Source organism: Chrysemys picta, chromosome 13, assembly GCF_011386835.1.
Source record: "Chrysemys picta bellii isolate R12L10 chromosome 13, ASM1138683v2, whole genome shotgun sequence".
NCBI lineage: Eukaryota > Metazoa > Chordata > Testudines > Emydidae > Chrysemys > Chrysemys picta.
In genome coordinates, this window is record NC_088803.1 from 9,624,721 (window position 1) to 9,652,558 (window position 27,838).

At 58.6% G+C, this 27,838-nt stretch overlaps 2 protein-coding genes across 2 annotated transcripts; both read right to left on the bottom strand.

Annotated features, from left to right (window-relative positions):
• Positions 1 to 4,630: 4,630 nt before the first annotated feature.
• On the bottom strand, positions 4,631 to 13,706 carry RIPK3 (receptor interacting serine/threonine kinase 3). The gene is made up of 12 exons (XM_065565395.1): positions 12,653 to 13,706; positions 11,686 to 12,016; positions 11,316 to 11,476; positions 11,057 to 11,106; positions 9,319 to 9,489; positions 9,061 to 9,143; positions 8,431 to 8,596; positions 7,627 to 7,718; positions 7,002 to 7,071; positions 6,272 to 6,363; positions 5,863 to 5,890; positions 4,631 to 5,019 (listed from the first exon to the last, which is right to left on the bottom strand). The coding sequence occupies exons 1-12, from the start codon at positions 12,796 to 12,798 to the stop codon at positions 4,904 to 4,906; spliced, it is 1,506 nt and encodes a 501-aa protein (XP_065421467.1). The 5' UTR covers positions 12,799 to 13,706; the 3' UTR covers positions 4,631 to 4,903.
• A 1,662-nt stretch (positions 13,707 to 15,368) lies between these two features.
• NFATC4 (nuclear factor of activated T cells 4) lies at positions 15,369 to 26,133 on the bottom strand. Its single transcript, XM_005290145.5, has 10 exons — positions 25,893 to 26,133; positions 22,945 to 23,875; positions 21,561 to 21,723; positions 19,774 to 19,973; positions 18,674 to 18,846; positions 18,232 to 18,372; positions 17,926 to 17,981; positions 17,388 to 17,514; positions 16,535 to 17,080; positions 15,369 to 16,260 (listed from the first exon to the last, which is right to left on the bottom strand). The coding sequence occupies exons 1-10, from the start codon at positions 25,987 to 25,989 to the stop codon at positions 16,193 to 16,195; spliced, it is 2,502 nt and encodes an 833-aa protein (XP_005290202.2). The 5' UTR covers positions 25,990 to 26,133; the 3' UTR covers positions 15,369 to 16,192.
• Positions 26,134 to 27,838: the final 1,705 nt, after the last annotated feature.

A 27,838-nucleotide genomic window follows, 5' to 3' on the forward strand; every position in this document is an offset into this window, starting at 1 on the left:
GGAGGCTCCGGAAGGGCTGGCAACCCTAATTATGACCCCACCACCATGCTGTGGGCCAGCAACCCCCATGCCAAGAAATCGGTGTTCCAGGTAAATATTCCCCCACCCAGAGCCACCAGCCAGCAGCAAGCTGCTTCAGGGCAAGGAGCTGATGGAAACCACCACGGCCGTGCCCCTCCCATGCTGCACTGCCCCAAGAGGGGAGCCCCTGGTGCATCATGGGAGATGCAGCCCAGCCAGGGAGCCCAAGATCTAGGACATCTCTGGAGAGGTATCGCCAGTGTTAGTGCCCTTCTGCAAGGCGCTGGTGGAAACGGGCTGAAATTTAACATGGGCCCATGCACATAGGGACAAGTAAGAAGAAAATTCCTTCTCTGAGCTGGGGGCTCATCAGCTGGAAGCGACAGATGAGGAGGGAGACTTGGGTGTGTCAGTGGATTACAGGATGACCATGGGCCACAAACGGGATGCATCCGGGAGAAAGGCCAATACGGTTCTGGGATGGAGCAGCCGAGGTGTCTCCAGTAGAGAGAGGGACATTTTAATGCCAACGTAGAAGGCACCGGGCAGAGCTCAGCTGGAATCCGGTGCAGAGATCTGGGCAGCCCTGTCCCAGAAAGAGGGATCCTGGCTGGACCAGGTGCCGAGAATGGCTGGTGGGACAATCAGGGAAATGGAGAGTCAGTCTGACGAGAGGGGAATAAAACACCTGGGCTAGGTTAGCCTAAAACACAGGCTGGGCGGGGTCTGATTGTTCTACAGATACATCAGGAGCGGGGGGAACACCAGGGAGGGAGACGAGCTGTTGAAACTAAAGGACAAATCAAATGGGGATAAATGTGGCAGGGATCAATGGAGGCTGGAGATTAGGAGAAGGTTTCTAACCATCAGAGGGGGAAGGTTCTGGAACAACCTCCAATGGGAACAGTTGCGGGGGGAGGGGAACAACCTAACAAGGATACAGACAGAGCTTGATAAGTTTATGGATAGGATGATATGACAGGGCTGCCTGAGACAGGAGGAACTGGATTCCATGACCCAGTAGGAGCCTTCCAGTCCAGTGTTCCCACAAGAAGGAATAGGGGCATGAGGCACCTGAAATACACCTCCCATGATGCACCATGACCAGAAATGTTTAGGCTTTGATTTTTAACAACATGTTTCAGGGAAAATGTTGAAAATGGAGAAATGCCCCACGCCCACATTTTATGAGCATCTCTATTGTTCGCCTTCCCTGGAGGGTCTTCAGGTGACCTCAACTCCAAGGCTACCCAACAGACAGGGCCCTGGGTGAAATCCAGGCCCCATAGACGTGAATGGGAGCTTCGCTGTTGACGTCCATAGGGGCAGGATCTCACTGGAAAGGAGGGAGAGTCAGCATTCCCGTCCCGCAGGAAATGGCAACATTTCAATCTTTGTTTTCGAAGAAAAGTTGAGATGTCAACATTTCTGCCAGAATGGAAATTCCAAAAGCAGGTTTGACTCAGAAATTTCGAAATGTTTCATTGCTACATTTTCAGTCAAAATGAAACATGCTGAGATGTGAACAGATTGAAACATTTCCTTCCATGTGAACAAATTGGAGATAGTCCAGAGGAGAGAAACAGCAAATAAATGATCAGAGGTTTAGAACAGCTGACCTGGGGAGGAAAGGCTGAAAGAACTGGACATGTTGGGCTAGAAAAGATGAAGCTGAAGGTGGGACGTGATAACTGTCTTCAAATATGTTAAGGGCTGTTATAAAGAGGACAGTGATCAAATGTTCTCCGTGTCCACTGAAGATGGAACAAGAAGTGTTGGGCTTAATCTGCAGCAAGGAAGATTAAGGTTGTACCTTATGAAAAACTTTCCAACTCTAAGGCTAGTTAAGCTCTGGAACAGGTTAACTAGGGAGGTTGTGGAATCCCAGTCACTGGAGGTGTTCAAGTCCAGGTTGGACTTACACCTGTCAGGGATGGTCTAGGTTTATTTGATCCAGCCTCAGTGCAGAGGGTTAGACTAGATGACCTCTCAAGATCCCTTCCAGCTCGACTTTTCTATGATTCTAAGATTTTGGTTTGCTGAGTTTACCCAAAATGCTTCATTTCGAGCAAGTTCAACATTAAGCTGCAGTTCCTTATCAGTGCATTGCCTTCTGGCAGGGGCATGTGCAGAAATTTAACTTTGACCCCTTTTGCGGGGGCACGATCTGTATTGCGCCCTGGCTCCGGCAGGAGCTCGCTGTCCTCCCCGCAGCCCTGGGGCTGGGAGGATCTTACTCTCCCTGCCACTGTGGCCTGGAAGAGCTCTGTGCCTCCGACGATTATGTGTGTGTGGGGGTGCCCCTGCTTAACCCCCTTGTGCACATCCCTGCCTTCTGGGAGCTGTAGTTCAGGCCTCTATTTTCCCTTATGTAGTCCCTGCCTGGACTACATCTCCCACAATGCACTGAGTCTCATGATTCCCATGATGCTCCAAACAGCTCAATCAGAAGCAAATCTGAGTTGCATTATGGGAAATATAGCCCTCCAGGGAGCCAAGTCCTTAAGAGAGAATTGAGACCTGAACTACAACTCCCATAAACCAATGCACAGGTAGAAAAAAACAGTTTAACATATTGTTGAACTGATCCCAAACTAAATGTTTCAGATCATTTTTAAAAAATGAAATATTCTGATTTGGGTGGAATGGACGCAAGATTAAATATTTCATTTTAATTTTCCCGATGGAAAATTAAAAATTCATGGCAAAATCAATTTTTTTCTGTGGAAAATTTCAATTTTGTATAAACTGCCTTTTTCACAGGTACCTCATTTTGCCCAGCTCTAGATTTTTCTTTCTGCCCATCCATTTCCAGGCTGGTTCTGTTTGGCAGAAAGAGCTGGGCCTTCAGCAGCAGAGAATACCTGTCCCAGATGCAATGCGAGTTCTCAGCAGGACAGGCCGGACTGGGTAATATCAATCACTGATGTTATTCTCCTTATTGGCAGGGCGATTCCGGCAGGCCCCTGGTTTCTCTATGGAGAGAGATGAATGGAGAGGTGTGTATAGGGATGGGGGGGATGGATGAAGGAGTGCGTATGGAGATGGATGGGTGTGTAGGGGGATGGATGGGTAGATGGATTGATGCATACATGAATGGATGGAGGGGTGTGTATGGAGATGGATGGAAGGATATGTACAGGAATGGAGAGGGGTATATGGGGATGGATGGATAGATGGATGAAAGGATGTGTAGAAGGATGGACAGATGGGTGTGTAGGATGGAGGAATGGGAGATGGATTGAACAGTGTGTATGGGGGTGGATAGATGCATGGGTAGATAGCATAGGTGCCAGAGATGGGGGCCAGAGGGACATTGTCCCCCCACTTTGAGACCCTGAACTTGGCAGGGGATCAACAAGGCCCCCCCCCACCTTATCCCCGACTGGTGCTAGGTGTTGTAACGCTGGCGCCATCCCTGGTAGCATGACAGAGGAACACATGGGCCAAATTTGAATGGCATGGCCACCCCGTGTGCCACGTAGCAACACCACCCACCCCAGAAGGGCACCTATTCAAATGTGGCCTGGCTGCCCCAGTGTCCTGACAGGAGGGTGGGTGGGCCAAATCTGAGTGCGTGGCATGGGGACCTGGCACTTGGCCCCAGCACTTCTGCAGTCCTTCCAGCACCCCGCTGGATGGACTACAAGTGTCTGAAACCCTCAATTATCCCTCCTCCACTCTGATTTTGCAGAGCGATTCTGGAGGCCCCCTGGTTTACAAGGGGAAGGCCCAGGGCATCGTCGCCTATGAAAATGGCAAAGCGCGGCCCCCTCAGGTATTCACCAGAATTTCTAGCTTCTTGCCCGGGACAGAGGTGACGCTGGAGGAATTGCAGCATTAGGGGAAAGAGCTGGGTTCCGCCTCAGGCCTTATTTCACACGGCAGATGCTTTGGGTGAATTATTTCCCCAGCTTTGCTTAAGCAAAAGGCTAGCAATAGCGTCTCAGTATAACCCTAAACCATAGCACTAGGGGGCGCTGTGCTGCAGGGAGAGGGGCAAGGGGGGCTCCCTAGGGGCACGCTCCCCTCATAGTCAGTGCTGGTGCTAGGGGGCTCTGTGCTTCCGGGAGCAGGGCAGGGGGGGCTCCCTAGGGGGTGCTCTCCCCTCAGTCAGTGCTGGCCCTGGCTCTAGGGGGTGCTCTTCCCTGTTGGTCAGTGCCATTTTCCTCTCCTGTTGCAGCTCCCAGCCAGCCCCACGCCTCATTGTCCGTGGGAGGGACAGACACCTCAGCCTGCCAGCGAGTCCAGCGTGGGTGACCTGGGCAGGGCTAAGCAGAGCTCACACTGCCCCCCCCACTATACAAACAGCCCTCCGCAAGAATCCCCTGCCCTCCCGCACAGGCCCCTACCAATGTGCCTCTGCCCTGGAGGGACACTCTCCAACCCGCCGCTGCTGGCCAGCAGCAGCCTCCGAGAGATAGGACCCCAAGCTGGCACCTAGAGGGGCGCCCCAGAGCAGGCGGGCACCTCGGCAGGGGTTGCTGTTGGGGCTGCCTTGACTCTGAACTCCTACAGAGGCTGCTGGGCCGGCATCATCCAGCAACCAGCTGCTTTCTTTCCTCCACTCACGACTCTGAGAAACCAGACTACTCGTCCCAAAGCCGGACTCGTTTTAGTCTCACTGTGGCTTTAATGCTGCAGCTACAAAAGTCTCCGTGACCAGAGATGCCAGCTCCCAGGGCTGGCATCTCCCCTGCCCCCCACTGCCGGGGGAGAGTGGGGAGCTGGGAATGGGGAGAGGACGGTGGGGGGCTGAGGTTCATAGTGCCCCCGCACAGGGAAGTGGTGCGTACCAGAGAAGGGGGGTTCTCTGCTGGGGGCAGAGGGGGGGGCTGGGGTGCTCCACACACACATCTAGAGATCAGAGGTGAAAGAGCCATTATTTCTTCTTCTTCTTCTTCTTCTTCTCTTCTACTCGCACCTTGGTCACTTTCATGCTGTTGTTGTGACCAATCTGTATTGCCGAGCAAGAACCAGTGATATTTATGCTGCTACCTGCAGGCGACAGGGAGACACAGTAAAGTGAAGGGAAAGAAAGCAAGAAAGCGTTTGTGTGGAGAGAGAAGAGGTGGGTGTATGGGGATGGATATGTAGAGACAAAGGATGCACATGAGGATAGATAGACGGATGGATGGGTGTATGGGGACGGACGGCTGGATGGACGGGTGGATGTGTATGGGGATGGACGGATGGACGGGTAGGTGGATGTGTATGGCGATGGACAGATGGATGGGTGGGTATGTATGGGGACGGACGGATGGATGGACAGACAGATGAGATGGATGGGTGTGTATGGAGAAGGATGGATGGATAGATGAGATGAGATGGATGGATGGGTGTGTATGGGGATGGACGGACGGATGGATGGATGTGTATGGGGGGATGGGTGGATGTGTATGGGGACGGACGGATGGATGGACAGACAGATGAGATGGATGGGTGTGTATGGAGAAGGATGGATGGATAGATGAGATGAGATGGATGGATGGGTGTGTATGGGGATGGACGGACGGATGGATGGGTGGACGTGTGTAGGGGGATGGGTGGGCATGTATGGGGGGATGGGTGGGCGTGTATGGGGAAGGAAGGATGGATGGATAGATGAGATGAGATAGATCAATGTGTGTGTATGGGGAAGCATGGATGGATGTATTCTCTCTTTTTCTCTCTCAGACACTTAAAACCACAGAATTGTTCTGGGGGCAAACAGAAGAGACCCCTACCCCCTACCCCAAATATCTGGGCCCCCCGGAATCTTAGTGCTCATTTATGAGTGAGCAGGCGCCACCTAGAGGCCAGCCAGGTACATTGCAGCTGTCCAGAGTGCGGGGGGCTCACCTGGGAATCCATGGACAGGTTGCGGATACTGAAAGATAGATGGGGGAGGGGAATGGGTTAATCAGCTGGGACGGGACTGGAGACCCTGCTCTTTAGAGACCCCTTCCCTCTGTGCCATTATTCCCATGATCCATCCTCTCCATTCCGCAGTTCCCATCCCTTATACCCCCCCTCCTCCCTTTCATCTGCCCATAGCTCCCTCCCCCCCACCATCCTCTTACATCCCCCTCCCCTGCTTTCCCCACCTGTAGATCCCCCTGACCCCTCCCTCACTCCCTTCCAGCACCCCCTCCAGCTCCACCCCCACAGCCCCCCATCCTGATCCCACAAGCCCCTATAGCCCCCTCTTCTCCCTATTTCCCTGCATACCCAACCCCTCCCCCTCCCTAGGGTGGGGGCACCCCCTCACCGGTTGCCGGAATGGGAACATGGGTTGATCCGGCCCCTGGGTGGGGAGGTGTGGTTGGGACTGGCTGGGGAAGAAGGGCCTCGGCTGATTGTCTGGTGGGAAAGAAAAATTAGGGTTCATGAGCACTTCCCCTTTGAGGTTGGGATTTTTCACTCCCAGACGCTATTCCCACCAAGCTGCATCCTCTTAGGCATCCCTGATACACTCCCACTTGCTCACTGCCCTTGTGAACGCTTTCTCTTTAAGGGCGGAGTTTCTCTCTGCTGGAGTTGATTCCTCATGGAAACTTCCCCTTTAAGAGCAGTGTCTCACTGCCAGACTATCGCTCATGGACACTTTCCCTTTAAGAGCAGAGTTCTTCACTGCCAGACTTTGGTCTTCATGAACACTTTTCCTTTCACTTTCTCTTAAAGGGGAGTTTCTCCATGTCAAACCCATTCTGCACTGTGGACCTTCCCCTTTAAGGGTGAAGTTTCTCACTGCCTGATGCCAAATGTCATCCACACTTTTCCTTCAAGTGGCTCTTAAAGGGAAGTTTCTTAGTATTGGTCTCTGTCCCTTATCCTGTATTAATGGTAGTGAAAAGCTGCCACCTTGTGATGAAAAAGGGTACCACAATGGGGGGTGGGGGTAACATCCCATCTAGGGTCTGACCTCCTCCTCCTGGAATGCCCCCTCAGTCCTCCAGCCCGTCCTCATCTCCCCTCCCCCTGGATCTGCCCCATGGTACCTGGGTGTCTCAACTGTGATGGGATTGTCTTGGGGGAGCCAAATTCTCCATTATTGGGTCCTTCTGCTCCCTTGAAAGAGAAGAGAGAATCACATGGATCCTGGATGCTCTGTATCACTAGATTCCTACAGATATAATTTACAGGGACCCTTTGCCCGGCACTGAGATGCGGTCCTTCTGGGGTGGGGCATGGGAGCTGTTCATATGGGAACCCCTCGCCCAGTGCAGAGACGGGGCCCCTGTAGCAAGGGGAACAGGGGCTGGTTCTATGGGAACCCCTCACCTGGCACCGAGATGCGGCCCCTCTGGGGTGGAGCGCACAGGCTACGCAACAGCCACAAAGCAGTACTGCCTGGGGATTGCTCATCCAGTGTTGACGTGTAGCCAGCCCTGGGCATTAGGACTAGCACTGACTGCAAGGGGTGGTGCCCCCACCCGGCTCCCTGCGGCACTGCGCCCCCTGATGCCATACTGGGGCGCTGGTGCCAGCACTGACTGCGAAAGGAGAACACGTGCACCCCTTGCTGCCCCTGGGTCTCCCACCCAAGCCCCAACCCAGATGTGACCCCGCTTAGCAGACAAATGCTGAGCCCACCCCAGGGAGGGAGCCATGGCAGACATTTACCTGCCTGGGATCCATTCTGACACTGCAGGGCTGAGGGGTACCAGGTCCTTGCTGATGCTCCGTCTGCCTCGTGTTTCTCTGGAGCACAGCTTCTGAGGGACATAAAGAGACCCCCAATGGGTCACTGCCAGTTTACGGGGAGCCCGTGCGCCCCTCTCCCCTTCTACCCCCTTTCTCTGAACATCCCAGAACCCCTCAGGCAGGGAAATTAGCCACAACAGCCAGCTCAGGAAGTCTCACCACTCCGGAGGCAGGACTTCCTGTATTGACATTTCTTGCCCTGCTACACTGGAGGCAGGATTTTCTGTCATGTCACTCTGGAGGCGGGACTTTCTCCATTGTCACCATTTAGCCTATCCTGCTACACTGGAAACACAACTTCCTGCCCAGTAAGTCGGGAGGCAGGACTTCCCCTAATGCCACCATTTTGGATAGATCTTCCTGTCCTGTGACACTGGAAGCAGCACTCCTGCCTTGCCACACTGGAGGTGAATCTTCCACCACAGCCACCTTTTTGGGTGGGACTTCCTATGTCGCCTCGTGCCACATCAGAGACAGGACTTCTGGGGTTGCGACTCTTGAGGTGGGACTTCCTGCTCTGTTACATCAGAGATGAGACTTCTCACAGTCATAGCCGACGTGGAAGTCCATCTATGGACCTGCTGGAGGCGGGAATTCCTGCCCTTTTATCTTGGAGGTGGGATTTCCTGTCATGACACCAGAGTAGACTCCCTTGATACCCAGAATTTCCCCAGCTGGTGCCTGATGCAGATGGCTTGGCAGGGGGATGGGAACCCCACTTACCGTTTTCTCTGGATGGACGATCCTCATAGCGAAGTGTCTGGAATTGCTCTGAGACCCCGAGGGAAGATGGAGGAAAGGTGTGGAGATGGGAGCTCTCAGCCGCAGCAGGTGCAGGGACGCTTACTGATGGTCTGGAGTCATCGCTGGGAGAACTGGCCATCATCACCTGGGGTGACAATTTGGGGGTCAGGTCTGGATAGACAGACAGAGATAGACAGACAGATAGATGGGTGTGTATGGGGATATCTATCTATCCCCATACACACCCATCTATCTATATAGATGGATGGATGGATGTGCCTGGAGATAGATAGATGGATGGATGGATGATGAGGTGTATGGGGGATAGATAGATTAGACAGACAGATGTGTATGGAGATAGTGAGATAGTCTGATTTCTCTTCTGGTGCAGCACCACCCCCTTGTGGCAGCTGGTGAGAATAGCAGGGATTGAATTGCTCAAATCCTGTGTTGGGAGATGAGAGATTTATTCTCGGCCCCTGGGTCTGGCTTGGAATTGGGGCTATTTCAGCCCAGGATGTCATATTCTGCTAGAATGGTGCTGCCATCTAGTGGCCAGCTGTGGTGATGCAGAGGATGGAATCAGAACCACAGCCGGCTGTGCCTTACCAGCACATCCTGCACCTGACGCACAGCCGGCACGATCTGGGACTTGTGGCAGGAAAAAATCTTCTCTGTCTTGTTGCTGCAGTCTGCAGGAGAAAGACAGGAGGGGTGAGGGATTCCACTGCAGTACGGCGCCACCTAGTGCTGGGGCATTGGGGCCAGCACAGACTGCCAAGGGAGAGCGCCCCCTATAGAGCCGCTGACCCACTCCCTGCAGCACAGCGCCCCCGTCAGCACTGACCGCACGGGAATGGACTTTACCTTTAAAAGTGGGTCTTTCCCAGCTGTCATTGTGCCAACATCTCTTCATTAACTCTTTCATGTCCTCCAGGCCCTCCACTCCTGTGACCTCCTCCAGCTCCTTCATGTCGGGTCTCTGACCCCGGGGGATGTGCATTCGGAGCAGGGAGCTCATGCATTTTGGGTGGAGATCTGGACCAAGAAGACATGGGGAACATAAGGGTCATACATAAACATTGCCCCCCTGTGAGGAGTCAGACACGTAACAGCCATGCACAGACACTGCCCCCCTGTGGGGAGTCGGAGACATAATAGCCATGCACAGACACTGCCCCCCCTGTGGTGAGTCAGAGACGTAACAGCCATGCACAGACACTGCCCCACTGTGGTGAGTCAGAGACATGATTGTTAAGGCTACGATAATGTCACGGAATCTGAGACTTGCATTGACCTCCGTAACATTTTCTGCCCTGGGGCTGGAGCTCCCAGCCAGCCCCGCTCTCGCAGCTCCCAGGCCCCAACCTGGTGGGGACACCCTGCAGCTGCCCCGCCGCGGTGGGGGGCTGGTGGAACTGCAGCTACCAGCTGCCCGGGGAGAGGGGACCCTGCAGCAGCTCAGCCCTAGGAGTAGGGACACCGACTCTCCCATGCACCACATCGGTAGGGGACCCGGGAGCCCAGCAGCTGAACTCACCGACCCTTTTTGTCAGGGAAATTTTTAGTGAAAGTCAGGGACAGGTCATGGGCTGCCGTGAATTTTTGTTTATTTCCCATGACCTGTCCCTGACTTTTACTAAAAATATCCGTGACAAAAACTTAGCCCTAATGATTATTTACTATAGGGGTCAGGAGTGGGGGAGGTCGTCTGGAATTTACCATGAGCTTAAGAGAATTAACCTGAATCGCATTTGATTTCAGGTGCCTAAATGTCATTGAGCTCCCAGCCCTGTTTCGTAAAGCGTCTCGCCGCTGAGACCCCTAGCCACGCCTCCTCAGAGCCTCTGGGATTTGAACTGCCAGAGGTGGGCAGAGATTTTTCAAACAGGCATAATTGGGCCTCTTCCCCCACTTTTTATAAGGAGCCTGTAAGAGGTAGTCCCTGCCGCAAAGACTTTACAGTCAAGAGAGACCAATGAAATCCTGTTTCAGGCTGGGGAAACTGAGGCAACAGACGGCTGAAGTCATTTGCCCCAGGCTGCATAACTTAGCTGTGGATAGAACCCAGGAGTCCTGGGTCCCATCCCCCCTTGCTCCATTAGGCTCCATTCCTCTCCCAGAGCTGGGGATAGAACCCCCACTTTAATGAGAATTTCTTTTGAAATTCTTGGATGGAAAATATCATTTTCCCACTAACCCTATTATCCAGCTACCCATCCAACTTCAGTCCTATCTATCCACCCCATAATCTCCCCCCTTCCCTTCCTCTCTAATCAACTATCCTTCCATCCAACTATGTCTCTCGCCAACTACCCTTCCTTTTTCACACTTCTCTTTTTTTATCCCAGCAATACAGGGTTTATGGCTTATACCGACACAGGGTTTATGGCTATCACAGCTCACTGACCTCTAGTGGACAGATTGAAAACTGCGCCTGTATGAGCCGTAAATCCTATACTGCTGGGATGGAAGGGATTCCCCTTCAGCTCAGAGGTGGTGTTTGTTTTGTTTCTATTCCCAGGAAACCCTGAGTAGCCCCTGAATCGCAGGACAAGCTTGGTTCAAAAGAGAGGCATAGTTAAAAGACAGGAATAGGACTCACTTGGGTAAGGCTGTTCACCACTTAACACGGACCAGGTGAGGATGGCATAACTGCAGAGGCAAAAGAGACAGGTTGGGATCATGGGATGGGAGAGGACCCCCTACACAGCTCCCTGAAGCACAGCGCCAACTAATGTCGCTATGGGCCATTGTGGTCAGGACTGACTGAAAGGGGAGAGTGCCCCCTACTGAACCTCCTGCCCTGCTCCCTGCAGCACAGCGCCCCCTAGTGGCTCACTGGGACATTGGGGTTCCTTTACCTGTATATGTCTGTGGCTGGCGTTGGCTTGTAGTTGATGTCTACGAGGGATTCGGGGGGCATGTACTCCAGAGTACCCCCGTAGTCATCCTCATCCCCGGAGCGGTCTGCTCCCTGCTTGGTCGTCACTCGCTTGAATTTCGATAGCCCAAAGTCTGCCAGCTGGTGGGGAAGAGAGAAAAGCATAGCTGGGGGGCAGGGAATGGGACACATGGCCTTTCTCCTCTAGGGGGCACTGGCTGCAATGCAGCCCTAGGGCAGGGGAGTGGCTGGGTCAGTGGGGTGGGAAAAGGGACACGGGGCCTTTCCCCTGTAGGGGGTGTCAGCTCTGACCCAGGCTTGGCTGACTAGGAGGGGAGGGGTTTTCTCACCCGGACATGCAGCTCCAAATTCAGCAGGACGTTGCTGGGTTTGAGGTCCAGGTGCAGTAACGGTGGGTGAAGCCCATGCAGGTAATTCATGCCCAGCGCCACCTGGTGGAGGAGGCGGAAGCGCATTGGCCAGGGGACTGGCTGGACTCTCTCCAGCAAGTCGGCCAGGCTGCCATTCTCCATGTACTCCATGACAATGCCCAGCCGGGGGCCAGAGTCCCAGCCCTCCTCTTCCTCCTCATAGAGGCCGAAGAGCCGCAGGATGTAGATGAAGCGAGCTTTGTCCATGGCCCGGGCTTCCGCCAGGAGCTCTTCACGGCTGCAGGTGTCTCTGCAGGCAGGGGGTGGAGAGATGAACGAAGGATGGGGAAAGTTGAGAGTGGAGGAAGGAGAGAGGAGGTGAAAAGAAAGAACAAAGGAGAAAGAAAAGGCAGGAGAATGGAGAGATGGGAGGAGGGAATGGGAGAGTGGAGGGATAGAGACTACAGAGGGCAGGAGGAAATGGAGGTATGGAAGGACAGAGATAGTGGAGAGAGAGACAAAAGAGAGATGGAAGGATAGGAAGAGAAAATGGGGCCATGCAGGGAAGGCAAAAATAGATGGATGCAGGGAAGAGGAAAATGGAGGTATGGAAGGATAGAAAGAAGGAATGGAAGGAAGGAGAAAGGAAAGGGAAGGAGGAAATGCAGAGAAGCAGCAAATAGAGGGATGGAAGACTAGAAAGAGAAAACAGAGGGATGGACGGAGATAAGAGAGGAATGGACAAAAAGAAAAGGAGAAGGGTGAAGGAGAGATGGACAAAGAAACATGGTGAAAGGAACAGGAGAGAAGGGGAAAGGAAGGGGAGAGGGGGACGGACGGGGAAAAGTAAAAAGAAGCGGAGGAAGGAAGAGAAAAAAGAGAAAGAGTGTGAATAAAAAAAGGCTGGAAAGAGAGAGAGAGAGAGAGATACACCCACCCCTCTTACCGGCTCAGTTTCTTCACAGCGATGGGGATGCGCCAGTCACGGTGCTGAGCCCGATAGATGGTGCCGAACCCACCGGAGGCGATGAACTGCATCTCCTCCAGGCACTCCCGGGGGATCCGCTCCCGGAACTCCACCCACTCGGCCATCCCTGCACTGGGACAGAGTGAGAGGGCGCCCCTCACTCCTGACCTGCAGCCCCTGGTACCCAGCCCTGGGCTCCCTCCGAGCACTGCCGGTGCCCCCTCACTCCCGACCCACAGCCCAGCCCTGGGCTCCCTCCGAGCACTGCCAGTGCCCCCTCACTCCCGACCCGCAGCCCAGCCCTGGGCTCCCTCCGAGCACTGCTGGTGCCCCTCACTCCCAAACCGCAGCCCCTGGTACCCAGCCCTGGGCTCCCGGTGCCCCTCACTCCCAACCCGCAGCCCCTGGTACCCAGCCCTGGGCTCCCTCCGAGCACTGCCGGTGCCCCTCACTCCCGACCCGCAGCCCCTGGTACCCAGCCCTGGGCTGCCTCCGAGCACTGCCGGTGCCCCTCACTCCCGACCCGCAGCCCCTGGTACCCAGCCCTGGGCTGCCTCCGAGCACTGCCGGTGCCCCTCACTCCCGACCCGCAGCCCCTGGTACCCAGCCCTGGGCTGCCTCCGAGCACTGCCGGTGCCCCTCACTCCCAACCCGCAGCCCCTGGTACCCAGCCCTGGGCTCCCTCCGAGCACTGCCGGTGCCCCTCACTCCCAACCCGCAGCCCCTGGTACCCAGCCCTGGGCTCCCTCCGAGCACTGCCGGTGCCCCCTCACTCCTGACCTGCAGCCCCTGGTACCCAGCCCTGGGCTCCCTCCGAGCACTGCCGGTGCCCCTCACTCCCGACCCGCAGCCCCTGCTCCCCATTCACTGGAAGGCTCCCATCCCTTTATTACTGGGTGCCAGGACGCGGGGACTCATGCACCTGAACTCAGACTTGCAGCCCCCAGCACCGCTCCACGCTCTGACTTCCGGCTCCACCGCGGCTCGTTTCTCTTCGCCTACGAGCTCGTCACTTCCCCCTTTGGTGTCCCACGGTGCCCCTTGGCCGACTCCCCGCCCCGGGACTTCCCACAGCCCGTCCCCGCCCCCGCCCCCGCGGCTGGGCTGGCAGAACGGGGGAGGGAGAGAAACGCGCAGGAGAGAGACTGGGGAGGAGGGAAGGTAGGCGGGCAGGTAGATGTGCAGGGACACACCGGCAGGTAGATGTGCAGTGCATGGGCGCAGAGAGACGACTTTGACCAATCAATAGATATTCTCCCCCCCCTGTCTCCAGCCTAGGCTCACACACGAGTCCCCCACCCAGACAGATCCGCCACTAGCCCTGCTCAGACCCCGAGTCCCGGTCACCCTTCCACACGCGTTGTGTGTCGGTGGTAAATTATCTCCCGCATCGGGCGCCAGGAGGGGCTCCCTGCTCCTGTATCGCCCCGCCCCGCCTCCGGAGCAAGGGGGGGCCTGTAAACCCACCGCACCCAAACCGGCCCCGGCAGTGATTCTCCCGTGACTGCTGTTCCTATAATGGCCACTAGGGGCAGCAGAGGGTGGGGGTAGAGAAGGGGCGGTTATACTGTATAATGGGCACTAGGGGCAGCAGAGGGTGGGGGCGGGGAAGGGGTGGCTATACTGTATAATGGGCTCTAGGGGGCAGTAGAGGGTGGAGGCGGGGAAGGGGCGGCTATACTGTATAATGGGCACTAGGGGGCAGCAGAGGGTGGGGGCAGGGAAGGGGCGGCTATACTGTATAATGGGCACTAGGGGGCAGCAGAGGATGGGGGTGGGGAAGGGGCGGCTATACTGTATAATGGGCACTAGGGGGCAGCAGAGGTTGAGGGTGGAGAAGGGGCGGCTATACTGTATAATGGGCACTAGGGGCAGCAGAGGATGGGGGTGGGGAAGGGGCGGCTATACTGTATAATGGGCACTAGGGGGCAGCAGAGGATGGGGGTGGGGAAGGGGTGGCTATACTGTATAATGGGCACTAGGGGGCAGCAGAGGATGGGGGTGGGGAAGGGGCGGCTATACTCAATAATGGGCACTAGGGGGCAGCAGAGGATGGGGGTGGGGAAGGGGCGGCTATACTGTATAATGGGCACTAGGGGGCAGCAGAGGGTGGGGGTGGGGAAGGGGCGGTTATACTGTATAATGGGCACTAGGGAGCAGTAGAGGGTGGAGGCGGGGAAGGGGCGGTTATACTGTATAATGGGCACTAGGGGGCAGCAGAGGGTGGGGGCGGGGAAGGGGTGGCTAAACTGTATAATGGGCACTAGGGGGCAGCAGAGGGTGGGGGTGGGGAAGGGGCGGTTATACTGTATAATGGGCACTAGGGAGCAGTAGAGGGTGGAGGCGGGGAAGGGGCGGTTATACTGTATAATGGGCACTAGGGGGCAGCAGAGGGTGGGGGCGGGGAAGGGGTGGCTAAACTGTATAATGGGCACTAGGGGGCAGCAGAGGGTGGGGGCGGGGAAGGGGTGGCTATACTGTAAAATGGACACTAGGGGGCAGCAGAGGGTGGGGTGGGGAAGGGGCGGCTATACTGTATAATGGGCACTAGGGGGCAGCAGAGGGTGGGGGCAGGGAAGGGGTGGCTATACTGTATAATGGGCACTAGGGGGCAGCAGAGGATGGGGCAGGGAAGGGGCGGCTATACTGTATAATGGGCACTAGGCGCCTTCACTCCCCCCCCAATCAGACACACTTTTATTGTATTTAGCTGTTTTTTTTAATCAATTCATTTTATTACAAAACAAACCAGGATTCAAAGAAAAGGAGAAGTCAGGGAAAAAATAAACGATATAAAACTGGATATAATCAGACACCCCTCTCCCCGAGCCCCACAACAATACCATTGTAGGCATTAACTCCTTCTTGTCCCCATTGGGGGGGAGATCTAGGGAAGGGGCTTCCATGTGACATCATGGGGTGGCACCTCCTCCCCCACTCTATTGGAGAATTATTTTACCCCGGGGGGGGGGGGGGGAGATGTTTCCTATACCCTGCAAAATCTGATGGCTTGAACTCCCCCCTCTTCCCCACCATTAGCCATATCTGCCCCCCTCCCCCATTGCTGAGTTGATGGGGGTGGGCTCATACAGAGGGGATAGGACTATCCCCCTCCCCCTGGTTGGATATTTTTGCCCCATAGGAAAATGGCTCCAGGAGGGAGGCAGAGAATGGGGGTGATATAGTCTGCCCCCCCCCCCCACAGCTGGCATATGCTGTGAAGCCCAGAGGGTAGGGGCACTTGGGGGAGGAGACAAAGGGGTGGGGATGGGGACTTCAGAGTCATCCTTCCCTGATGTAGAAAGAAAGAGAGATGGACAGATGGATGGAGAACTAGGACGGGCACACAGAGAGCTAGGACAGATGGACAGGGCTAGGATGGATGAATGGATGGAGCTGTGATCGATGGACAGAGAGCTTGGACGGACAGACAGACAGAGAGCTTGGACAGACGGATGAACAGAAATGAGATGGACAGAGGTTGGATAGGCCAGGAAGGACCCGGGAACGGCCAGGGTCTCAGCTCCCCCTGCCTTCACAGAGTGGCTCCGGGAAGTCACTCAGGTCCCGGCCGATGATCTCGGTCACTAGGAGAAAAAGAGAGGGGAAAACAGAGTGAGGGGAACCCCCTGAGCTAGCCAGACCCACGCCCTGGAGCTGGATCAGAGCCAGCGCCCCTAGAGGGGACAGGCCCCATGTCCCATTCCCTATCCCCTGAGCCAGGCTGTCCCCCGCCCTGGGGTGGGATCGGGGCCAGTGCCCCCTACAGGGGAAAGACCCTGCGTCCCATTCTACACCCTGTGATCAAGCCAGTCCCCTGCCCTAGAGCCGGCGCCCCCTAGAGGGGAAAAGTCCTGTTACCTTCCTCCAGTGTGATCCCCTGGACAGGCAGGCTGTCACGGAAAGCCACCCGGTATCCGCTGCCTCTGGGTTTCTCCACCTCCTCAGTCTCCCCGGACTCCGGATCCCCCCAGTTGGGGGGCCCGGCTCCCTCTGACAGTGCTGGTGGGGTGAGCTGGGCAGGGGCCTGGAAGTGGGGGGGCCGGTAGCCCAGTGGATGGAAGTGGGGGGGCACCGTCAGCCCAGCCCCCCCGTACTGCTCCGTGTGGGGGTAGCGGTGGGAGGGCTCGGTGGCCAGGCAGCGGTGATAAGGGGGTGTCAAAGGGAGCAATGGGGGCCCGTCAGGGTATAGGGAGGGGCTCCCGAAGGCCGCGGGGGAGGAGGAATAGCCAGCCCTGTAGGGGGAGTCATCAGGGTAGCAGGGGAAGTGGGGGCGACTGGGGGAAATGTCCATGTCCCCGGGGCCCTCAGGAGGGTAAGGGGGACTGCAAGGGGGCACTGGAGAGGAGGGGCCGAGGGGGAAGCCGCGGAGTGGGGAGGAGGGGGGTGGCTCCTCCTTGAAGATCACTGTGGGGAGAGGGGGGAGAGAGTCAGAGACTGGGGGAGGGGAAGGGAACTGCCACAAATCCTTCCCATCCAACAGCGCCCCCAGGGAGACAGCACTGTGTCTCCCGTCCCCTCTTCTCGTGCTCTCCCCTCCCCCTCCTTGTCTATTTGCCACCTTTGTCCCCTCCCCCCAATTAACCATCAGGTCACGTGGGAATCACCCCCCCAATCGCTGCCCCCCCAACCTCTTCTCCTTCCTCCTCCCCCGTTCTCATTCCCCTCTCCCCACTTACGCGACTCCTTCCCTTTCCCCCTCCCCGCAACTCACCGGGCAGGTATTTAAAGGCCTGCGTTGGGCTCCGTTTCCGCCGCCCGTTGGAGACGTAGAAATAGACCTGGACAGGCCGGGCCACCTGTGGGTTGCTGTATTCTGGGACTGTGAGGGTCAGCGTGGTCTGGGGGGGTAGGGAATTTGGGTGAGAGGGGGCAGCAAAATTCCCCCATCCTGGGTGGGGCTGGAATTTGCAATCTGTTCCAGGAATCCAGATCCAGGGTGGATCTACTCCAGGATTTACAACACCCCCAACCCACTCCCCCAGGGTTGATCCACTCCGGGACATCCCCGATTCCCTACTCCGCTCCCCCATGGTCAATCCGCTCTGGGACTTCCCCCGTCCCCCACCCCGCTCCCCCAGGATTGATCCGCTCCAGGACTTCCCCTGTCCCCCACCCTGCTCCCCCACACTGGATCCACTCCGGGACTTCCCCCGTCCCCCACCCCGCTCCCTCAGGATTGATCCACTCTGGGACTTCACCCGTCCCCCACCCTGCTCCCCCAGGATTGATCCGCTCCGGGATTTTCTCACCTCGTTGCTCTTGAGCCGGTTGATACAGGCCTCCTCCTCCCATTGGAGCTTCCCATCTGTAGGAGAGAGGTTATTGGCTGAGAGGCCATGGAGGGGCGGAGCAAGGGGGAAGGGAGGGGGGCAGGGAGGGTCCTGGGGGGATCTCTTCAAGTGCAGGGAGCAGGGGCATTGTAGGGCCAAGGGTCTCCAGGGCACAAGATGGGAGTGGGAGGGTCCCAGTGGGGTGGGGGGAGGGATTGTGGGTCCCAGGGAGCTCCCCAATGTAGGGGACAGGGAGGAGATGGTGGGGGTGGGGCTCACACTTACCGGGACCCCTTTCAATGAAGACGACCTTGGAATCAGGCAGGAAGTTGGCGCCAGACAGCACCATCTCCTCGCCTCCGCGCCCCGACCCTGCGCTGAGGCTGCACCTCTCCACCTGGGGGAGCTCCTGTGCCGAGCGCTGGGCTGGGGGCAGGAGAGAACGGTGAGCGCTCGGACCCACGGACAGACACCCCCACCCTGTGACCTCTGGTGGGGCCTGTAGTAGGCATAGATCACATAGTCCTAGTTAGACCCACTGCGCCCCCCAGCGGGGCACACAGGTGACTCCAACCCCATAGCCCTGGGCTGACCCACCACGCCTGTAGGTGGCCCCAACCCCATAGCCCTGGGCTGACCCACCACGGCCCCCAGTGGGGCCTGTAGGTGGCGCCCTCCCCATAGACATGGGCTAGCCCACAGCACCCCCTGGTGACTGGGCACTCACAGCACTCGATGGGCACGGAGGCGGTTTGGATGGAGACGACTTTCCCATTGCCCTGGGGGACGTGGACCCTGAACACCAGCCGGACCCGGGTGTTCTTGCGCCCGATGTCGGTCTCGCCCTTCCGCAGCTCGATGTCCGAGTTCCGTAGCTTCAGGATCCCCGCGCAGTCAATGCTGGGGAAAGGGGGGGGCAGGATTAGGGGGGCCCCTGGAGTGTGGGGGGCAGGACATACCCTGGAATGGGGGCCTTGGTACCACCTCATCCTCTACCCCTGGGCCTGGAAAGCCCAGAACTGGATCCCTATGTTGTTTGGATTGGACTGTGGGGTGCAGGTCCGCAAAGGAGGGGGAGAAAACCCAGAGCTGGGTCCCAGAGCTCCCTGGGTTGTACTCTGGGGTGCAGCTTCTGGATTCCCCCACCCCACCCCGTGCCTCCCAGGACTGGACTCTGGGCTACAGCCTTTGGGGAAGGGAAAGGCCTGGAAGTGGATCTGTGCCCATTGGAATGGGTTCTGTTGTGCAGCCCCTGTGGAGATAGGAAGATCGGGAGTAGGATTTCTTTGTACCCTGGAATGGATCTCTAGAGGCACCTCCCACTCCCTGGAGGACAAGAAGACCTGGGCCTGGGTCTCTGTGTCCCCTGGATTAGACTTTGGGATGCCGCCTCCCCTGGGAATTGGGAGAAGACCCAGAACCAGATCCCCTGTGTCCCTGCAATGGACTCTTGGTCCAATCTTCATGGGATGGGGTGGAGAGACCAGAACTGGATTCCTTTGCAATTGGCATGGATTCTGGATGATGTCTAGAAACAGATCCCTGCACCCCCTAGAACGGAAGAAGGGTGGCATTGCCCTGGTATGGGGAAAAAATTCAGAAGCGGATCTCTGCTCCCCGTGGAATGAACTCTGGGTGGCGCTGCTCTGGGATGGGGAGAAAACCTGGAAGTGGATCCCTGCAGTCCTGGGAACGGGCTCTGGGTGGCACTGCCCCAGGATGGGGAGAAAACCTGTAAATGGATCCCTGCTCCCGCTGGATTGGACTCTGGGTGGTGCTGCCCTGGGATGGGGAGAAAACCTTGAAGCAGCTCCCCAGGGAACTCACTTGGCCGCCATGTTGTTCTCGGGCAGCAGGGACATCTCTAGCACCTTGGTGCTGCTAATGATGGTCTCGTAGCTGGCAGTGGCCACCATCTTGCCGGTGATGCGGTGCACCTGGTAGAAGGCATGAGGCCGCAGGTTGCGCTCGTCGGCCGTGCCAATGAACATCTGCAGGGTCAGCGGCTTCTCGTCATAGCCCAGAAGCTTTCGAGAGGGGGGGATAGGGGAAGAAGGGGGAGGACAGTCAGGAATCAGGGCCCAGATCTGCTCAGCCCATGATCCACCAGCCAGGAGTTCCCAAGGAGAATGGGAGGGTGAGATGAAAATCCTGGCCTGGATTCCCCATGTGGAATTGGGAGGGGGCTGGGAAAACCTGGACTGAATTAGTCCCCCAGGGAATGGGGAAAGAGGGCGGGGGAGAACACACACCCAGGTGCCCCCTCCATAGGGAATAGAGAAGGGGGGTGGGGGAACCCGGACCAGAAATGGATTTGGCTTTCCTGGCTAGGACCATGCCTGGACTAGATGCCAGGCAAAGGCCCCCCACACCCCATGACTCAGTTTCCCACCCCTGAGGGAGCTTGGATTCTCTCAAAGCCCCATCGCGTGCCTCGTCCGTCCGTCCCCCCGCAGCCCTCGGAGTCTGGATGCCAGCCCAGCCAGGGTGGGGCGACGCCAGCGGTTTGGTGGTCTCCCCCAGGGCGGGCCCAGCTGTTTCCAATCAGCGGGCGGGATGCACAGCTGGACTCAATTTGGGTTGGAACAGAAACAAGGGGAAAAAAATCCTTCCCCCCCCACCTGGGTGAAATGGAATGTTCGGGGGAGGGGGGGGTGATGGGGCAGCCTCCACCCTGAGTCTGAGATGAGACGTGCTGACTGGGGTGGGGTTCCAGGATAATGGGGGTCTCCCTCCCCTCCAGCCCCCCAACACTCCCTCCACTCCCCGTAACACCCTTCCTCCTCCAACCCCCCCACCCCTGAAGCCCCCCACAAAACCACTCCCCTCCAACTCCTTCAATCCCCAGAGCTCTTCCTCTAACAACCCCTCCCTTCCACCCCAAGCCCCTCCCCCACATGCCCCATCCCCTCAACCCCTCCATCCTCCCTGTTTCTCTTTTGCATACTCTGCCTTTCACCAATGAAGCGTGTGTGTGTGTGTGTGTGTGTGTGTGTGTGTGTGTGTTCCTGCTGCCCCCTGCTGGAAGGGCTGAGCCCTGCTGTGTGTAAGTGTGTGTCTGTGCACACACACACACACACGCATGCGCGGCCTGTCCCTGGTCTGGAGCGTGGGAAAGGGCATGTGCACTCCCACCCCCCACCCCCTCGCAGCTCCAGCCGGCACAGGGAAGGGGGGGCCATGCAATGAGACAGGGATGTGACCCCCTCCAGCCCTCCTCCTGCAGATTCAGTGTCACACAGAGCCCCAAGCAGGCTGGCCCGGTGGGACCCAGCCGGCGCAGAGCCAGGAGCGGAGCAGAAGCAAACGAAAAGGCGAAGGCGGCAGAGTGAGCGGAGAAGGGGGATAGCAAAGGAAGGCCGAGGAAGCCGCTGTCCCCATCCCTCCTGTCTCTTTTGCCCCCATCCTGCTCCCCCCATCTCTGGGACCCACCTGCCGTGTCACCCGATGCTCCGTAACCACCCACGCCCCCATCCATATTCATGAGAAACTTGTGGTCACAGGTTGGGGGATCCAACCCCTGTCTCCCCCCCAGCCTGGAGGGCACTGGGGATGCCTGGAGATGGGGCTAACCGGGGGCAAATCCAGGGATGCCTCCAAGGCAGCTCAGGTACCTTCACCACGGGGTGACCCCCCGGGGTGGCCTTCACGGCCCCCCGGCTGCCCTCGGTCTCGTAATGGGCCCGGTGGTGTGTCCGGGGCTGGACTTCAATCTTCAGCTCGTATTGTTCATATTGGCTAGGCAAGGGCCAGTCTAAGGGAGGCAGAGCGGACGACCTAGGGCAGAGAAGAAGACAGGTGTCCCGGATGGCACTTTGGCCTCTAGGAGGCGCCGTGCTGCAGGAAGTGGGTGTGATGGGGGGTCAGCAGGGGGTGCTCTGCCCTGGCCATCAGTACTGGCACTGGGGGCACCATGCTGCAGGGAACAGGACTGGGGGCTCAATAGGGGGCGCCCTCTTCCCACAAGCAGTGCTCACCCCCATACAGCACTAGGGGGCGCCACACCAGAGGGAATAGGGCTAGGACTCAGTAGCAAGCACTCTTCCTCTGCAGTTAGTGCTGGCCCCAATGCCCCAGTGCAGCACTAGGGAGTGCCATGCTGCAGGGAATAGGGTTTGGGGCTCTTCCCCCCCATAAGTGCTGGCCCCAGTGCTGCAGGGGCTCAGTAAGGGGGTGCTCTCCCCTCACTGTCAATGCTGGCCCCAATGCAGCATTACGGGGTGCCGTGTTGCTGGGGGGGGGGGGGCAGGGGACATTGTGCTGCAAAGAATAGGGTTGGGGGCTCAGTAGGGGGCATCCTCCCCTCACTGTCAGTACTGGCCCCGCTGCAGCGCTGGGGGCAGGCTGTGTTGTAGGGGCAGGGGGTAGGTCTAGGGTGGCTCAGCAGGGGACATTGTGCTGCAGGGAATGGGACTGGGGGCTCAGTAGCGGGCGCTCTCTCCCCCCCCACACACACACAGTGCTAGGGGGTGCTGTGCCACAGGGCCTCCTTAGGGGGCGCTCCCTACACAGCCCAGGCTGCAGCATCCTGGGGTTTACCTTAAGAGGGAAGGTGCGGTGCCGCCAGGAGCCGTGTTTACGGCAGCTGCCACCGTGCGTGCTGAGCAGGGGTCTGGGATCTGTAACAGGAGACACGGGCCCGTCCGCCGCAGGGCCAGCTTGACAGCTTGTTATTATACAATGGAACCACTGCCAGCAGCAGCTGCAGCCCGGGGAGCAGCTGGTAAAATGGGTCTGGCTGGTGCAGGGAGGGTGGGGAATGGGGCATGGGGCCTTTCCCCTCTAGGGGGCGCTGTCTGTGATCCTGCCCCGGGGTGGGGAGTGGCTGGCGCAGGGGAGTGGGGGATGGGGCCTTTCCCCTCTAGGGGGTGCCAGTTCTGATCCAGCTCCAGGGCAGGGACTGGCTGGCATGGGGGGTGAGGGTGGGAAATGGGGCCTTTCCCCTCTAGGGAGTGCTGGCCCCACTGCTGGGGGCAGGGGTCCATTAATAGCTGGTACCTGAAGATGGGGCTGTGGCCCCCGATCCTGGCCTTGGACCAGCCCAGCGGGGAGGGCACGGCCAGATAGTCCATCCCTTCTTTGCGGGCTGCCCCAAACCCCCCGTCGTCACCATTGCAGCACCCCTCCTCCTTCCGCGTCAGCGCCACCGTCTGCTCGGTGGAGGTCTTGCGGGCCTTCTGCGGGATGCTCTCAGCTGGGGGGTGCTGCCCGGCAGCCTCGTAGGGCGGCCCCTCCCCGCCCACCCCATCAGTCCCCTCCCCGCCTCCCTCCTCGCCCAGGCTGCCACGGCGGGAGAGGCAGGGCGAGGCCGAGGAATGGGTCTCCGAGCTGGAGTAGCGCCGCTTGCCGCAGGGTGAGGTCGGGCGGGGTGCCAGGGCCACCCAGCTGTCCTCAGCCCCCCGCCCAGCAGGGTACAGCCCCCAGGGCTCCTCCAGCCCGGCCCAGGGCTTGGGTGAGCCACAGGGGGAGCTGAGGGCGAAGCGGGCAGCAGCTTCGTTCAGCTCCCGCTCCACGTCGTCACCGCCCGTCCCATCATCGTCCGAGAAGAAGCTCCAGGGGGAGGCACTGCCACTGCTGGCGGGACTGGGGGTGAAGAAGCCGGAGGCCAGAGGGGCCTCCCGGTAGCCGCTGTAGGCTTCCAGGGGCAGGTAGTCGCGTGGAGAGCAATCCCAGTCGGCGCCAGGCGAGATGGTGGTGATCTGGATGCTGGGGCACTCCAGGACGCGGGCGTCGGCCCCCAGGCGCACCCACCGCGCCGGCTGGCTCTCAAAGGTGTCATCCCGTGCTGGGCGGGGCGGGGGGGAGTGCATGCCAGCCCGGGGACCCCCGCCCAGGCGGGGCGGGCATGGGATGCCTAGAGGGGAGGCATAGGCCGGTGGGTCATCCAGGGCCAAGGTGCAACACGGAGGGAGGTCTTCAGCGTCGAGGTCTGTGGAGGGAGAGAGGAGAAGAGATGGAGCAGGGATGGTGGAAGGGCTCCTCCTATCCACCAGGGGGCAGCAAACACACACAGCAGGGCTCATCCTCTCCACTAGGGGGCCGCAGGGACACCCACACAGCAGTAGTAGATTGTTATCTCTCTCTCTAACACACCCTCACAAACCAGCAGTAGTATGCTGTGGTCTGTCTGTCTGTCTCTCCAGTAGGGGACAGCAGCAACACAGTTTATCACGCCACAAAGCCCTAGCCCAGCGGCAATGACCCCTGTTCCCCCGTTTTGCCATAGCACAAAGGGCACGAGGCTGCATCCCAGAGGACGCCAGGTTCCTGTCCTGCCTGGGGCTGTGGCATTTCTATGGGGCCTGGACGAGAGGGCCAGGAATCTTGCGGGTAGAAACGTCTGTGCTGAAAACCACCGGCAGGAAAGCTGCCTTCCCACGAAAACACAAATATTTGGAGAGACACAAAGCAACGTGATCTCAACCCAACTTCCAGCTCCAAAACACACCTGCTTCTCATTTAAGGCCCCGTCTCTGCCCCTTTCCTCGGGTGGGCCCTTGGGCGCGGGAGGGGTTCTGGTGCTGTGATGTCAGACCCCTTTGCCCCAGCCCCCGGCCATGTGTCCAGCAACACTAGAACCCCAATAGCTGTGAGGCTGGGCTGCCCGGGAGCTCCCCCCACACCCCACATCGCCCCCTGCTGGTGCTGGAGCCGCTGGAACTCCCCACATCCCAATCCCCACAGCACCCCCTGCTGGGGCTGGAAAAGCCAGGAGCTCCCCCCAAAGCCAACCCTCTTGTCCCACTCCCCACAGCGCCCCCTGCTGGGACTGGAGTAGCTAAGAGCTCCCCCCAAAGCCAGCCCTCCTGCCCCACTCCCCACAGCACCCCCTGCTGGGGCTGGAGCAGCCAGGAGCTCCTCCCAAAGCCAGCCCTCCTGTCCCACTCCCCACAGCGCCCCCTGCTGGGACTGGAGTAGCTGGGAGCCTCTCCCACTCCTCACATTGGGAGGGGCTGAGGTCAGGGGGCTGCAGACCCCGCCACCCTCCAATGATCAGGGTCTGGAAACCTCATAAACTGGGCACCAGCTCTGGGGCCTGAGCCTCTCCCCCACCCTGTGGAGTGGGGCAGCCTGGCCCGGGATGGGAAGGGGCAGACACATGAACCCAATTAAAGGCGCACTCGCCTCCGCTGGCAGGGCCTGGGTCGCCATGGGAACGTGGGGCACAGGGCCAGGAATGGAGGGGGGGGGAAGAGTACGAGTCTGGAGGCGCTAGTTAAAACAGTGTCGGACAGACAGATGGATGGGGGGACAACACACAGACAGACCACCATGTTCCCCACAGCCTGGGGAGGAGGGGGGATCTGTGTGTGTGTGTATATGGGAGGAGGGGGTTGGAGAGCATGGGACCTGATGGACAGACCTCCGTAGGGAATTCTCTTCCCACCACCCATGGCTGGGCTGTTCCAGGGCTGGGAGCTTCCCCAGAGCAGTGCCCCAGCTGGAGAGGGCATGGGGGGTACCCTGAGTGCACCAGCATCCCAAGAGCAGTGCCCCAGCTGGAGGGGGTGTGGGGGATACTCTTGGGCTGGGAGCTTCCCCAGAGCAGTGCCCCAGCTGGAGGGAGCGTGGGGAGTACTCTGGTGCTGCGAGCTTCCCAAGAGCAGTGCCCCAACCGGGGGGGTACTTTGGAGCTGTGAGCTTCCCTATAGCAGTGCCCTGGCATAACGACCCCGGGGCTGGGACGGGCAGAGAGGCCATCCCATGCCACTTGCCAGGCTCTCAGCATCCATACCAGGGAGCTGCTCTTCCCATAACGTGAGAAACCAGAAGGGGGTGTGTGTGCGTGTGTGGAAACCGATCCCCCCCCCCTCCCCCTCATCCTTAATAGGGCAAAACTTTCCATCCTCCTCCAGCCAGGGAAGAGCAGAAATCCTGCTGGCCCTTTAATGCTCCCTCCCAGCCCACGCTGGCCCTTTAAGAGCAGCCCCCCCACCATCCCTCACCTTCCAGCGATACCCCCATTCCCGGGGGGTCCTTCTCCTCTTCTCCAAAGATCAGCTTGAATTCCAGATCCTCGTCTTCGCAGCTGGCCGCCCCCATGGGAGAGGCTGGATGGACTGCGGGGGGGCGTCCCCCAATAGGGTGGGATATATGTGGGGTTCTAGTGGGCACCCCAATAAACCTTCACCCCCTTATTCCACTGGGGGGGCAAGATCTTCCTCCCTCTCCTCCTCTCCCTCCTTCCCTCGCCTCAATTTTTCGACCTTTATTATAACGTCCACAAAAAAAAGTTGTCCCAAACTTTCCCCAAGCTCCGCCCACATTCCCCCTCCAAGCCCCGCCTCCCACTCCCGCCCTTCTGTGATTGGTCCCAGCCCCGCCCCCTCAGCCTGTCATGTTTAAAGGCCCGCCCACAAACCTACTAAAGCTGGAAAAATAATAGATCGATTCCTATCGTCCCTCCACCCCACCTCCCCGTCTCCCTCCGGATGGAACAACCCGCCCCGTGCCGATTGGATGGCTGCCCGCGGAGCCCCGCCCTCCCCCGGTAGAATGCATTGGGTCGGGTCTCCCGCAGCTGGAGATTTAAAGAGACAGAGTCTGATTTTGAAAAAGGAAGGAGAAGCCAAGTGCGATGGAAACATTTCCCCTCTAGGGGGCTCCGGCTCCGTTCCGACCCCAGCGCAGGGACTGGCTGGTTCAAGGGGGTGGGGAATGGGGCCTTTCCCCTCTGGGGGGCGCTGGTGACTGGCTGGCTCAGGATGTGGAGAATGGGTCCTTTCCCCTCTACGGGGCCTTTCCCCTCTGGGGGGCACTGGTGACTGGCTGGCTCAGGCTGTGGAGAATGGGTCCTTTCCCCTCTACGGGGCGCCATATCTGATCCAGCCCCAGGGTCAGCACCTGGCTGATTTCTGGCCCGTCTCTGCAATCCATTCCTGTTCAGCAGAGAAATCCGCTTCTGGTTTCTGCTCTGACTTGTGGCTGGGTGAAGCAGTTCAAAGAGGGGTGGTGGCCATGTCACCCGTAGCCTGTGCAAACCTCGGGGCGGGCGGCTTGGAAAACTGGGACTGGCTTTCCCATTGCAACTGGAATGGGCTCGCTGCAGCCCCCCGCCCTTTGCACCTGGAAATAGCCAGTGATATGGAAGGACCCCTGCTCTAGGAGGGTCCCCCCCCAGCCCTGCCAATTCCCCTCACTCCCAACCCGCAGCCCCCTGCTAGCCCAGCTCTGCCAGTGCCCCTCACTCCTGACCCACAGCCCCTGGAGGGGTTAATGTTTCCAGGGTCCCTTTTCCATGACCAGCGAGTAAGTGACGTGGTTAAGAAAATCCAGAGCAGCCCTGGTCTCCCTTGTTCTCATTAAACTAATGGAAACCAGGCCAAGCTGGGGGGTGGGGGGAGCTGGGATCGGGGCCAAACGTCGGGGCCTGGACCCAGCCGGAATCGATATCCCAGCGTCTGGGCCGGTCGGGGCCCCTGGGGGTATCAAAGGCCTCGCCCCCGGCTTGGGGGGGCAGTGCTGCCCTTGAACCCCACCCTACCCCCCTGCGCTGGGCCAGAGATCCCCACTCCCCTCCCCTGCCCTCTCTGATCCCAACTCTGCAGCCGCCCCTCGTCTCGCCAAACCCTAGACCTCCAGCCCCCCCAATTTCCTTCCAGAACCCGACCTGAGCCTCTCTCCCCTTCTGCCCCCTCTGCCCCCACCCATGCCCCCTTTCCCAACCAGCTCTGTCCCCCAGCCTCCCTCCCCTATAGCCCCCGCCTGAGTCTCTCTCACCATCTCACCAACCCATTCTAGTCCAGGCTCCTCAACCCCCCCATTTCCTTTCAGACCCTGCCCCCCAACCCCCCACCAGCTCCTTCACTTCCCCTCCCAGGCTCCCCTCCTGCCCCCCTTCCCCTCCAGCCCCCCCCCCCGCCTCTCTCCCCTGACTAACCCTCTCTAATCC